Source organism: Salvelinus sp. IW2-2015, linkage group LG20 (assembly GCF_002910315.2).
Source record: "Salvelinus sp. IW2-2015 linkage group LG20, ASM291031v2, whole genome shotgun sequence".
In the NCBI taxonomy this organism is placed as follows: domain Eukaryota; kingdom Metazoa; phylum Chordata; class Actinopteri; order Salmoniformes; family Salmonidae; genus Salvelinus; species Salvelinus sp. IW2-2015.
The window spans coordinates 75,976,722-75,990,298 of record NC_036860.1 but is presented as its reverse complement, the minus strand read 5'-3'; the positions used below and the strand labels follow the sequence as shown (position 1 = coordinate 75,990,298).

The window sequence follows — 13,577 nt, the reverse complement described above, 5'->3', positions numbered from 1 at the left end:
CCCTGGGTTTATAAGCGCGGAAATCGACTCTGCCGCTCGAGCATGCTTTTGCGGCACAGTCGATAGCGCGCCGGACCTGGGGCTAGAAGGTCGAGGGTTCGAGACCTGCTCCCTGCTGTTTCATTACATTGGTGTCAGAAGTGATCGGACCTTGCATCCACGACAGTACGTGTGCTTGGCTGGTGAGCGCGTTCCTGTAAGACGTGGAGTCGCAAGCTAGCGCGAGGACGCGCTCTTTGAAAGGAGGTAGTAGTGTAACGACCCTGGGTTTATAAGAGCGGAAATCGATTCTGCCGCACGAACATGCGGCACAGTCGATAGCGCGCCGGACCTCGGGCTAGAAGGTCGAGGATTCGAGGCCTGCTCCCTGCTGATTCATTACAGTATTTTCCAATGCAGCTAGCTAGATATGGTTGTAATGCTAGAATATATTTTAAAGTCATGTTTTTATTTAGAGCAATAAACGTGTGCTTGCATCAACCGTAACTTTGGAAACAACGAACAGGGTTGTTGTAGCGCCACCACAATGTAATGTCCCTGGCTTAGTCGTATTTTTTTTWATCCCCGTTCTTTTCCCGCCACAAACTCTTGCAAGTCCCACCCTTCTACAATCAGGATACGCCTCCTGCAATGTATTCAGCCAATCATTATCACTAGTCGATCATATCTCCCAATGGCAAGGCGTCACTGTTCGACCTCGCGGGAAAGTGACGATATTTTTGCCGCGAAAGAGTCAGCGTGGAATTCATTGTCCACGGAAGATCATTGGCGTTAATCACCAAAAACTGTTTTGCTTTTAGGATTATTGCACTTTGCGCACGCTAACTTAATTTTCAGCACTTTGTAGATATAATCGGTGCATTATGTCTGGTTTCGACGACCCGGGAGTTTATTACAGTGACAGCTTCGGCGGTGGAGATGGACTAGGGGATGAAGGTGGAGTTAAACGGAGCCAGATCAAGAAACGATTCCGTGAATTTCTTCGGCAGTTCAGAGTTGGGACCGATCGCACCGGTTTCACCTATAAATACAGGTAAGATCGAGATTGTGTTAAGTGCCACGAAGTCATTGTCGATGGCTACCGCCGGTTGATGTGATGTTCCACAGATGCCCAACGTTAAGTTAGCCAGTTAGCTAACAGTTAGTTAGCCAGTTACTGTAACGTTAGCTAACTAACACTGATCACCACAATGGTCTTGAAGGAATAAAGTTGGACTCTTCATGGTCCTGTGATTGAGTTTGTAGTAGGTTTTTATTTGCCTTATGATTATATTCGCATTCTGTTTTAAGATATTTATATCTTATTGTTCATTTTGGGTTGTTGACATGTGTTCTGCTGTGTAGAGATGCCMTTAAGAGACACTACACTCTGGGGGAGTACTGGGTGGAGGTGGAGATGGAAGACCTGGCCAGCTTTGACGAGGACCTGTCAGACTGCCTGTACAAGGTGCCCTCTGAGAACCTGCCGCTGGTGAGAAGATTGAATAGACTAATAACAGACAAATAATTTRARGAGTTTTAATTGGAGCAATTGCAGGCTGAATAATTCATGGATTAGATGGATTCCTATATTTTCTGTTGCTGATCGTATCATACTGATCTTATATTCTATTTGGCAAATAATTATATCTGAAAATTATCCCTTTAAACTGAGCCYTGCCATTATGATTGACAGCTGGAGGAGGCTGCCCAGGAGGTGGCTGATGAGGTGACCCGTCCCAGGCCCCTGGGAGAGGAGACAGTGCAGGAAATCCAGGTCATGTTAAAGAGTGACGCCCATCCTGCCTCCATCCGCAACCTCAAGGTAAGAGACTCTGAGGATGCAATGCTGGGCCTTTCACCTTTCAGTTGGTTCATGTAGAAGGTGGCATGAAAGATTCCCTCAATTTTCCATCCATGTAACATGCCATGACTCTGAACTCTCCGTCTCTTTCTCTCTGGTAGTCGGAGCAGGTGTCCAGGCTGGTGAAGGTCCCTGGGATCGTCATCTCTGCCACGGCTGTGAGGGCCAAGGCCACCAGGGTGTGTTTGCAGTGTCGTGGCTGTCGCTCTGTCATCAGTAACATCTCCCTGCCACCAGGCCTGCAGGGCTACGCTCTTCCCCGAAAGTGCAACACGTGAGTGCAACCCTCTGAGTTGTTGAATGTTTGTGTGCACACTCCAGTGCATGGAAAAAATGCATAAAGTCATCGTGTGTGTGTGTAAAATCATCTGCTTCATCATTGTGTGTGATTTCATTCTTAAACATCTCTCTCTCTCTCAGTGAGCAGGCAGGCAGGGTGAGGTGTCCTATAGATCCCTACTTCATAATTCCAGACCGTTGTGTCTGTGTGGACTTCCAGACCCTCCGTCTGCAGGAGTCTCCAGATGCTGTGCCACACGGAGAGATGCCCCGCCACCTGCAGCTCTACTGTGACAGGTAACACTCACACATCATCATCTGTGTGCCTCAATATTCTCAATGAAATGCAATTAACACATGCCCGATATATACACACAGTGCAAAGTGAGACCGACGAGTACATACCACATTACAGCTCGTGTTCTGCCTCCCCTCAGGTACCTGTGTGACCGTGTGGTCCCTGGGAACAGAGTGACCATCATGGGGATCTACTCCATCAAGAAGGTGGCCCAAACTAAGGGCAAGGGTAGAGATAAAAGTGCAGGCGTGGGCATCCGCTCCTCCTACCTCCGTGTGGTGGGCATTCAGCAGGACACAGAGGGAGCAGGTAGGCACGATAAGGCTACTAGAGGTTAGATTACTTATCCAACATTATGTCCTATGTGGGATAGTGTTATAGATATAATGCTATCTTTTTATCTCAGGTCGCGGGGCCACGGGGTCAGTCTCCCCTCAGGAAGAGGAGGAGCTGAGAGCGTTGGCCTCCTCCCCCGACGTCTACGGCTCCCTCGCCCGTTCCCTCGCTCCTTCCATCTATGGCAGCGATGACCTGAAAAAGGCCATCGCCTGCCTGCTGTTCGGCGGCTCCAGGAAGAGGTGAGTCAAACATTGGAAATGGCATGTAGAATTTTAATAGATTTTTGATGTGCGTACATTTCTCTCCAGTGTGTATGTATAATGACCTTTCCTGTCTCAGGCTGCCTGACGGGCTGACACGTAGAGGAGACATCAACTTGCTAATGCTGGGAGACCCCGGTACTGCTAAGTCTCAGCTGCTCAAGTTTGTGGAGAGGTGCTCTCCCATTGGGGTAAGGATGGGCTAGATGAATGAATATATTAATTCATATACAGTGGGGCAAAAAAGTATTTAGTCAGCCACCAATTGTGCAAGTTCTCCCACTTAAAAAGATGAGAGAGGCGTGAAAATCACATTGTAGGATTTTTTATGAATTTATTTGCAAATTATGGTGGAAATAAGTATTTGGTCACCTACAAACAAGCATGATTTCTGGCTCACAGACCTGTAACTTCTTCTTTAAGAGGCCCTCTGTCTCACTCGTTACCTGTATTAATGGAAACCTGTTTGAACTTGTTATCAGTATAAAGACACTGTCCACAACCTCAAACAGTCACACTCCAAACTCCACTATGGCCAAGACCAAAGAGCTGTCAAGACACCAGAAACAAAATTGTAGACCTGCACCAGGCTGGAAGACTGAATCTGCAATAGGTAAGCAGCTTGGTTTGAAAAATCAACTGTGGGGCAATAATTAGGAAATGGAAGACATACAAGACCACTGATAATCTCCCTCGATCTGGGGCTCCACGCAAGATCTCACCCCGTGGGTCAAAATGATCACAAGAATGGTGAGCAAAAATCCCAGCACACAGGGGACCTAGTGAATGACCTGCAGAGAGCTGGGACCAAAGTAACAAAGCCTACCATCAGCAAGGGCATTGAAGATGAAAACGTGGCTGGGTCTTTCAGCATGACAATGATCCCAAACACACCGCCCGGGCAACGAAGGAGTGGCTTCGTAAGAAGCATTTCAAGGTCCTGGAGTGGCCTAGCCAGTCTCCAGATCTCAACCCATAGAAAACGTTTGGAGGGAGTTGAAAGTCCGTGTTGCCCAGCAACAGCCAAAACATCACTGCTCTAGAGGAGATCTGCATGGAGAATGGGCCAAAATACCAGCAACAGTGTGTGAACCTTGTGAAGACTTACAGAAAACGTTTGACCTCTGTCACCTTGCCAACAAAGGGTATATAACAAAGTATTGAGATACTTACTTTCCACCATAATTTGCAAATAAAAATCCTACAATGTCATTTTGTCTGTCATAGTTGAAGTGTACCTATGATGAAATTACAGGCCTCTCATCTTTTAAGTGGGAGAACTTGCACAATTGGGTGACTGACTAAATACTTTTTTGCCCCTGTATGTGTGTTATATATTCCAAGTTAATTGAAAGATAGATATATGTATTTCAGAGCAATCATGACACTCCCTCAACATAGATTTAAACCAGAATTACAAAGATGGATTCCAGAAGTTTCATTTGCTGACAATTATTTTTATCAGCATGCTAGTGACCCCTATCGAAAGCGCTAACTCGTATCTTCCCTCTCTTTCTCTTCCTCTGTCAGGTGTATACCCTAGGTAAAGGCAGCAGTGCTGCTGGTCTGACAGCCTCTGTACTGAGGACCCCGTCACCCGTGGCTTCATCATGGAGGGAGGAGCCATGGTACTGGCTGACGGTGGGGGTGGTGTGCATCGATGAGTTTTGACAAAGTAAGGACATGGACAAGAGAGTACAATATTGCTGAATACTTGACTAGTTGTTTGCAGACGTTAAACTGTGTCTCTTTTTCTCAGATGAGAGAGGATGACGAGTAGCATCCTGAAGCCATGGAGCAACAGACTATCTCCATTGCCAAGGCTGGCATTACCACCACCCTGAACTCCCGCTGCTCGGTGCTGGCCGCTGCTAACTCTGTGTTTGGCCGTTGGGACGACACCAAGGGAGAGGACAACATCGACTCTTCATGCCTACCATCTTGTCCCGTTTTGACATGATCTTTATCATCAAGGACATCCACGACCATCAGAGAGACATGGTGAGGGAACACACTTTAGTCTGTTCTGGGTTTGTTTGTGTGTGGGAAGGTTTATGCATAGGGATACTGAACACGGCCCAGGCTAGCACAGTGTAAACAGTATTGACCTTCTTTTCTCTCAGACTCTGGCCCGCCACGTGATGAACGTCCATCTCAGTGCTCATACTCAGACTGAGGGTGTGGAGGGAGAGATCACACTGGCCACACTGAAGAAGTATATTGCCTATGCCAGAACGTGAGTCTTGAAAATTCCTTTATTTCTGCAGATTTCTTCTGTGTATGTTAGATTCTGTTTAGTTTGAGTTCATGAACTCTACTCTCAGAGAAACAATAGTACACACTAGTATGTACACATGAAGGGATTTAGTTTGTAATGGTCAAAAGTGCCATGACAGAAAATGCGGCCCACGTCTCTCTGCGGCGGCAGCTGAAAAGCTGAAGAACAGATATGTGGTGATGAGGAGTGGAGCGAGGGAACATGAGAGGGAGAGCGACAGGAGAGCCTCCATCCCCATCACTGTCAGGTATGATATGATACTTCACCTGCCAACGTCATTACCAGTCAGGATACTGTCCATCTTCAGTGTCATAATGCTTTGTACTCCGTGGTCCCCTGCAGGCAGCTGGAGGCTGTGGTGCGCATCTCTGAGTCCCTGGCCAAGATGAAGCTGCAGGCTGTGGCTGGAGAGGAGGAGGTGGACGAGGCCTTGCGGCTCTTCCAGGTGTCCACACTGGACGCTGCGCTGTCCGGCAGCCTCTCGGGTGTGGAGGGCTTCACCACTCAGGAGGACCAGGAGATGATTTCCCGTGTTGAGAAGCAGCTGAAGAGGCGCTTTGCCATTGGCTCCCAGGTGTCCGAGCACAGCATTGTCCAGGACTTCACCAAGCAGGTCAGTTACACTAGTCTACTTTGAACATATACTGTGTTGAACAGAGACGGGACCACTTGGTCAATTACATTAAAGTACTTTGGGCATTAGAATGTTTGGCATTTGTCTATATGATTCAGTGCTGTCCTCAGTTGGCCTACGTGTTGCCCTGTAGCCTGTTTACCTGTCCACTGACCAGAATCTCTCTCTACCCTCTCCCATATACAGAAGTATCCAGAGCAGGCCATCTACAAGGTTCTTCACTTGATGATGAGGAGGGGAGAGCTGCAGCACCGCATGCAGAGGAAGGTGCTCTACAGAGTCAAGTAGTCTCACAAAAAGATGCATACGCACAAAGTTTAAGTCACGATGGGCTTTGTAAATAGTAAAAGGGACAGGCGTCTCATCAATTCACTCTTCCTCACAAGCCAGTGGACATCTTCATGAAGTCACGTCGATACGTCTTCTCCATCCTAGGCCATGGTCCGCCTACAGAGCCACTGATGTATACCTTTTCATGTGTTGCTTTGCCAAGTTAAGCCAACAACAGTTATTTGCTGTTCTATTGCCCTCATAAGTATTTTGGTGTCTATTCTTTTTAGACTAAACAAATGATGCTATGGAGGCAGTTTGGATGAACTGTATTGTTGTTGAATTGTTTGGGGCAAGAAAATTGACATGAGAATGCCCTAAAGATTGTTAACGTTAAATCATTGTGTAAGGTATTTTCTATTGAAAATAAATACCAAACTTCTTTATTTAGACATTTCTTATGTTGAAATGGTGTGCATAGTCTTTAATGAAACATATTATGTACAAAGATATTGCAATTAATACTTGTCAATTTTCATTTTAAGATTACCTTAGGCGTTTAAAAAAGTACAGTCATGACAAAGTGCTTTAAGTGCACACACCCTTAAATGGATAATTATGATTAGTGAAGTGATTCTGTCAACTACATAAATATACATATTTAAGGACTTATTTCAAGGCTTTAGAATACATAGATACCCATTGCGACTGTTGCTAAAGCAACACAAATGCCCAGTGACAACTGCACGATGGACAAAGAGCGGGTGATAGCTGGCGTCTTGGCCTTTTCTTGGTCCCCTGCAAAAGCAAAGTAATACCTTTTTATAACACGCAAGTAAGCTGAAAGATCACAGCTTTCCAATCAACATATGAGCTTGTACTTACCGTAAGCTTCCTTTGTGACAYTTAACATTTTCTGTAGATCATCAAAGACCTGTATGAGAAATAACACAGGATGTCTTCATTGAACAAGACAAATACAATCATCAGCAATATGCTATGGCGGTGGCATCCAGTAACACGTTTACACTGCATCGTTCACTAGACCTTCCCAGTTTCACTTCCTCTGCACAGTTATGTTTAGCTAGTTTTAATGTCACGTGCACAAGTACAGTGAAATGCCTTTCTTGTAAGCTCTAAACCCAACAATGCAGTAATAAATAAGGATGTAATACTAAAAATAAAGTAGAACAAAAACATGAGAAAAGGAAATAAGAACCCGAGAAAGCATACTATATACAGGATCAGTCAGTTCCAGAACCATATTTAAAATGTGCATGGATGCTGGAGGGATATGTGTAGGTATATATGATAAACAGAGTAGCAGCWTTGTATATGATGATAGTATGTGAGTGCGTCTGTGTAGAGTCAGTATAAATGTATGTGCATATTATTTGTGTGAGCAAATTATGGAGTGAGTGTTTGTGCATACAGACGGTGCAWAAATAAAATACAAGGGTCAACTCAGTCTGTGTAGCCATTTAGTTAGCTATTTAGTTAGCCATTTAGTTATTTAGTGAGTTATTTAGTTAGCTATTTAGCAGTCTTATGGCTTGGGGATAGAACCTGTTCAGGAGCATGTTGATGGCAGACTTGATGCACCGGTACCGCTTGCAGTGCAGAAGCAGAGAGACCTGTATATGACTTGGGTGGCTGGAGTCTTTAACGATTTTCCAGGCCCTCCTTTCAYACCGCCTGATATAGAGGTCCTGAATGGCAGGGAACTCGGCCTCAGTGACGTACTGGGCTGTCCGCACCAACTTCTGTAGCGCCATGCGATCGAGGGCGGTGCTATTGCCATACCAAGCTCTAATGCAGCCAGTCAAGATGCTCTCAATGGTACAGCTGTATAACTTTTCATAGTGACTTTTCATTACTGTATTAGTTCCCATAACCTATATTCTTACCCAGTTTGCTTTCTCCCTTCCTCCCTCTTCTCTTTCACTCACCTGGATGTTGAGTTCGAAGGCCATGATAGCCTCCTCCAGCACCCCCTCCCTCTCCTCCTTGGTCAGCTCGATGCTGTTCATTCTGCTCCTGTACAGCTGCTTGAAGCGGTTAGGGCTTGACACTCCGGGGAAGGAGAAAAASGAMAGTCCCTCTCCGCTGCTTAACCCRATTGACTTCTGGGTAATCTTCCCCAAAATTTGTCCCCCTGACAGGTCACCTAGGTAACGGGTGTAGGCGTGGGCCACCAGCAATTTAGGATTGCCTTCACCRATCTGRAGAGGGARACAAATAAATTGTTATTACTAAGCAGGTACACAATTAAGATAGTGTGCCTACCCTGCATGTTGGTATATCTATAGCMTGTACCTTGTGAAGTCTCTGTGTATATCTGTGTGTTGCAGCAGGAATGATGACTCTCTTTCGCCACTCCTGTCCAAAGAAGTGTTCCAGATCTCTCTCTAGTGTCTCCAGTCGGGCCAGTTCCTGRGGGAAGTATATCGGTGCAACACCTGGGTGGGAAGCATTTCTGTCCATCTCCTCTTCCAGTGCTTTGTAGATCTCGTAGAGGGAACAMAGAAGAAGCTGCCATGGAAAAGASGGGTTACAGATTAATACTTAGTACACAGTGAGTGCTCATTTTCCATGACTATGTAGRAAGTKWAASAAAAGGCATTCTAGGYMRTTCATAWTATGAAAACCACTRTMAATTATTTTGGCAAGTGGTTTTTAATTYACTCTCAGATTGGCTTTTSTCACCTTGTACTGCGGAAGAGTTATCTGTCCCTTCTGATAGCTCAGCATCAGTTGGGTGTTTTCTGCCCTGACATGGATCTCTTTAGTCGCTGCTTTTATCTGTTCTGACAAATCACTGAGGAGAGATGGAGAACATTAGAAGGAGGACATCCTGATTTACCAGAGTACAGTAAATGTGAGCACAGAGTTTGCAGTTAGTAATTGTGTTCTGTATGTTCAATACCTTTACTTTACCATATATCAGCGAGAGGACAATATGGGAGTCAAAACCTGATGATGTCTCTCAGTACCTGAGGTCTCCGACGTAGTGTGTCTGCCAGGCTTAGGGCGGACCGGCTTGGGCTGTAGAGATGATCCGGCTGCCCGACCAGGATGCTCTGAGCTGTTTCAAATGCTGAGTTCCCTTACGCCAGGATCAGCACGGCCTGGTCCTTATACTCCTCTGGGTCCACAGGATGGACTCATAGCCCTCCACCAGGTCTGAGCCCCAACAACTGGACCTTCTGAGGATCCCACAGTCCTGTGGACACCAGTAAGGACCTCTGTTGTCAGAGAGAGAGAATCATCTCTTTAATGGATGCATAGTGGAGAATGTTTCCAATATTTCCATCCTTTTACATTAGATATGTGTATAGATTATAACACAGTACCTGCATGTATAGTCCAGTCCACGCTGGTCAGTCAGTATGTATCCCCTGCCTCTAGGTGTTCAGACTCTGAGGCCTGATCTTCCCGATGTCCACCCCATACTGGACTTCAGCCCAGCTCCTTCACATACATGGAAGGTAGCGGGGGAATGAGTCTGCATCTGGTAGAGCTCCCGGCTGACTCGCTGAAGCAGCAGGTCGGCCTGTCACTCAGGAGGGAGTTTCCAATCGTGACGAAGGTGAACTCGCGGTCCCGCCTTCCTGTGTAGATCTGTTGATGCTGATGAGTTTCCTGTGTCGAGGGTATCTTTAAAGGAGAAAAAAACATCCATGAGTTACAACACATGTTCATGTACATGGTGTAGGTCACGAGAACATATTTCTATGAGCAGGGCAATAGAGAAAGTTGCATCATGTTGCACTGTCACAAAATACTTTGCTGAGTTGGAAAATTGATTCGGCAAGCGCAATACCCGATATAGTCGACACCATTACTACAGAGGCACTCACTATTGAAGAAGCTCCCTGGCCCCGAGTTCCTCTCCAGAATGATGTATCTCTCTGACTCTTGGAGGAGAAGTGACCCATCTGAAGGCCAGCGGGCCCGGCTCCAACACACAGTAGTCATGGTGACGGGTGCTTTGTGACTGTGGTAGTCATCAGGAAAACATTGGGATCAGAGCGATCAGGAGGGCTAGGAGAAGAAGGATAGGGGAATCCATGACCTATGAACGAGTAAAAGGCAATGAAGGCATTTATTGGTGGGAGAGTGGGTTTAGTGAGGTCATGCAATACCTGGTGACAATAATCAACGGCAAATTTAAGTTTTGAAAGCGGCAATCTGAAAATATCACTGAGAGAAGCAACCATATTGTAATGAAACAGCAGGAGCAGGTCTCGAACCTCGACCTTCTAGCCCGAAGTCCACGCGCCTATTGACTGGCCCGCAAAAGCATGCTCGTGCGGCAAGAGTCGATTTCCGCGCTTATAAACCAGGGTCGTCATAATATTATTGCCAAAGTCATGCAACTCTTTTCAATGGCTTTACCAACATAAGGTCAATGAAATGAAATATCAGATAGCATTGTTCAAGTGAGTGGAAGAACAGAGAAAGTACGACAATAGCGGCGCCTTCATGGGGTGTATCCCCGTGCTTGCCTTGAACTCTGGCACCATCATAACTCGACATGAGGGGATGCAGCTGCACTAGACGCTGGTTGAGAAGCGCTCCACGAGCACAAAAAACACAGCATATCTATTAAAGTAGGATGTTTTACCTTTCACTGCAGTGGTTCCCTCTATTCTAATCCCATATCTTTTGCATTTGCTGTAAATAAAACTCTCCAACAACCTATAGTCGGAATTTCATAACGGAGCCCATCCCTTGATACGACACCTAGCATATCACAGTACTCTGACAATAAACGCTGCTCTATTCTGGCCAATAAGAGCTTGTTGTGTAAAATAGAGGGCGTGATAAACCTTAAAGTGATGGACAAGAAATGCCATACTTTTGATACAAAAGTATCAAGTAGCAAAAGTAAACATTTGACCTTCTTTATTACATTCTTTATTAAAATGTTATAAACTTGGTAATGTTGCAATTTTTAAGATAATTGTATTAGTTTGATATTTTTTCGTGAAGACATACTAATCATCATCAAATGTTAATTAAGTGAAACATAGCATGCATATTATTATAATATCATAAACACAATTAACTATTTATAAAATTCTCATGCCTAGAAATTGCTTTTATTTTTGCCTTCTACAACTGCAACATACACTTCTGTTGAGTCATGGTATCCCCTTCTCATTTTGAAACCTGTTGAATCAGGTATCTATAGATTGGTAATAGATCAATAGATACATATAGACAAATGTAGGGTAAACCATACAAATTGAATGTTGAGCACAAGAGTTTACAATGTAATCCCCTGAAATGAATTTTGACCTGCAGTTGGTCCATTTGGGCTGAAACTTTGTAACAACACAAAGCTCAATGAACACAATGGAGGAGAATTGGATTAAATTAGATTAATTAAACCATTAGTCCTGCCTGCAGTTAAATCAGCATATGGAATCACCTTGTTATTCAGTCGTGAAGGGGGCACGACAAAGCCTATTCCCCCTCAGGAAACGAAAAAAGATTTGCATGGGTCCTCAGATCCTCAAAAGGTTCTACAGCTGCAACACTGAGAGCATCCTGACTGGTTGCATCACTGCCTGGTATGGCAACTGCTCGCCTCCGACCGCAAGGCTTACAGAGGGTAGTGCGTACGGCCCAGTACATCACTGGGCCTAAGCTGCCTGCCATCCAGGACCTCTACACACAGGCGGTGTCAGAGGAAGGCCTAAAATTTGTCAAAGACCCCAGCCACCCCAAGCTCAGAGACAAAAAAGGCTTCTCAACAGTTTTTACCCCAAGCCATAAACACTCCTGAACAGGTAATCAAATGGCTACCCAGACTATTGCATTGTGGCCACCCCCCAACCCCTCTTTTACATTGCTGCTACTCTCTGTTCATCATATATAAGCATAGTCATTTAACTATACATCATGTACATACTACCTCAATTGGCCCAAACCAACCAGTGCCCCAGCACATTGGCTAACCGGGCTTCTGCATTGTGTCCCGCCAACCCCTCTTTACGCTACTGCTACTCTCTGTTTATCATAATGCATAGTAACCATATCCACATTACATACTACCTCAATCAGCCGACTAACCGGTGCCCGTATATAGCCTCGCGACTGTTATAGCCTCGCTACTGTTTTTCACTGTCTTTTTACTGTTGTTTTTATTTCTTTACTTACCTATTGTTCACCTAATACCTTTATTTTTTGAAATTGCATTGTTGGTTAGAGCCTGTAAGTAAGCATTTCACTGTAAGGTCTACTACACCTGTTGTATTCGGCGCACGTGACAAATAAACTTGATTTGATTCATTCTCAGAAAACTAAAAGGTACATACACTGAAGAGCACAAAACATTAGAAACATGACATTCCAGGTGAAAGCCTATGATCGCTTATTGATATTACCTGTTAAATCCACTTCAATCCATGTAGATGAAGGGGAGGAGAGATTTTCAAGCCTTGAGAAATATAGACATGAAATTGTTTATGTATGCCATTCAGAGGGTGAATGGGCAAGATAAAAGTTTAAGTGCCTTTGAACAGGGTATGGTAGAAGTGCCAGGCACACCGTTTTGAGTGTGTCAAGAACTGCAACGCTGCTGGGTTTTTTCACAACTCAACAGTTTCCTGTGTGTATCAAGAAGGGTCCTCAACCCAAAGACATCCGCCAACTTGACACAAATGTGGAAACATTGGAATCAACATGGGCCATGTGAGACGCTTTCAACACCTTGTAGAATTGAGGCTGTTCTGAGGCGAAAGGGGGCAACTCAATATTAGGAAGGTGTTCTAATGTTTTGAACACTCAGTGTTATAACTTTGTTCTCACCTGTAGTCACAACACTCTCCCTCAATAGCAGAAGAACCCATTCACTCCTGTAGTTCATGTGACTGTGTTTATGATTTCTACCATTCCATCTGATCACTCATGCTCTCCCCTCACTGGTAAATCTGCCCTGTCATGTTAAGCTTCAGCATAAGGGAAATGAGTCAACACTCTCACTTCCCATTTGATTTAGCTGACAAACATTGGAGAGAAGGCGAGGAGTCAAATATAAACAGGACACAGTCAAAAAGGACACAGCAACTCTAAACCCGTTTGAGAAGGAGGCAGCTTTTGTTTATCAGCTGTATAACAAGACATCAACAAGGAAATACCCCACAGGTAAATTATAAACTCTTTCACTGACTTGTTTTTAAATAAACTGTAACAGTTGGTCACATTTGGATAATAATGTAATAACCACCATATAAAAATTCTGAATACAGACATGGAGACCAGTCAACTCGGCACAGAAAGTTGATATGCAGAACCCTGGCAGGTACAGTCATTTGTAACGATGGTCGATATGTTTACTAAGATTATTGTATTCAGACACAGGTCAG

The 13,577-nt window shown here is 44.8% G+C and overlaps 2 protein-coding genes across 2 annotated transcripts; one reads left to right on the top strand and one right to left on the bottom strand.

Annotated features, from left to right (window-relative positions):
- Window positions 1-726: 726 nt before the first annotated feature.
- LOC111981067 (DNA replication licensing factor mcm5-like) lies at window positions 727-6,388 on the top strand. Its single transcript, XM_024012197.3, is given in 16 exon segments — window positions 727-1,033; window positions 1,345-1,471; window positions 1,676-1,804; window positions 1,945-2,117; window positions 2,264-2,419; window positions 2,560-2,729; window positions 2,827-2,998; window positions 3,099-3,210; window positions 4,550-4,613; window positions 4,616-4,671; window positions 4,752-4,943; window positions 4,946-5,020; window positions 5,143-5,255; window positions 5,416-5,544; window positions 5,640-5,910; window positions 6,118-6,388. Coding segments are annotated over 16 exon segments (2,211 nt in total). The 5' UTR covers window positions 727-863; the 3' UTR covers window positions 6,220-6,388.
- A 369-nt stretch (window positions 6,389-6,757) lies between these two features.
- On the bottom strand, window positions 6,758-9,110 carry LOC111981066 (heme oxygenase-like). The gene is made up of 5 exons (XM_024012196.2): window positions 8,908-9,110; window positions 8,518-8,733; window positions 8,151-8,423; window positions 7,087-7,135; window positions 6,758-6,999 (listed from the first exon to the last, which is right to left on the bottom strand). The coding sequence occupies exons 1-5, from the start codon at window positions 8,950-8,952 to the stop codon at window positions 6,884-6,886; spliced, it is 699 nt and encodes a 232-aa protein (XP_023867964.1). The 5' UTR covers window positions 8,953-9,110; the 3' UTR covers window positions 6,758-6,883.
- Window positions 9,111-13,577: the final 4,467 nt, after the last annotated feature.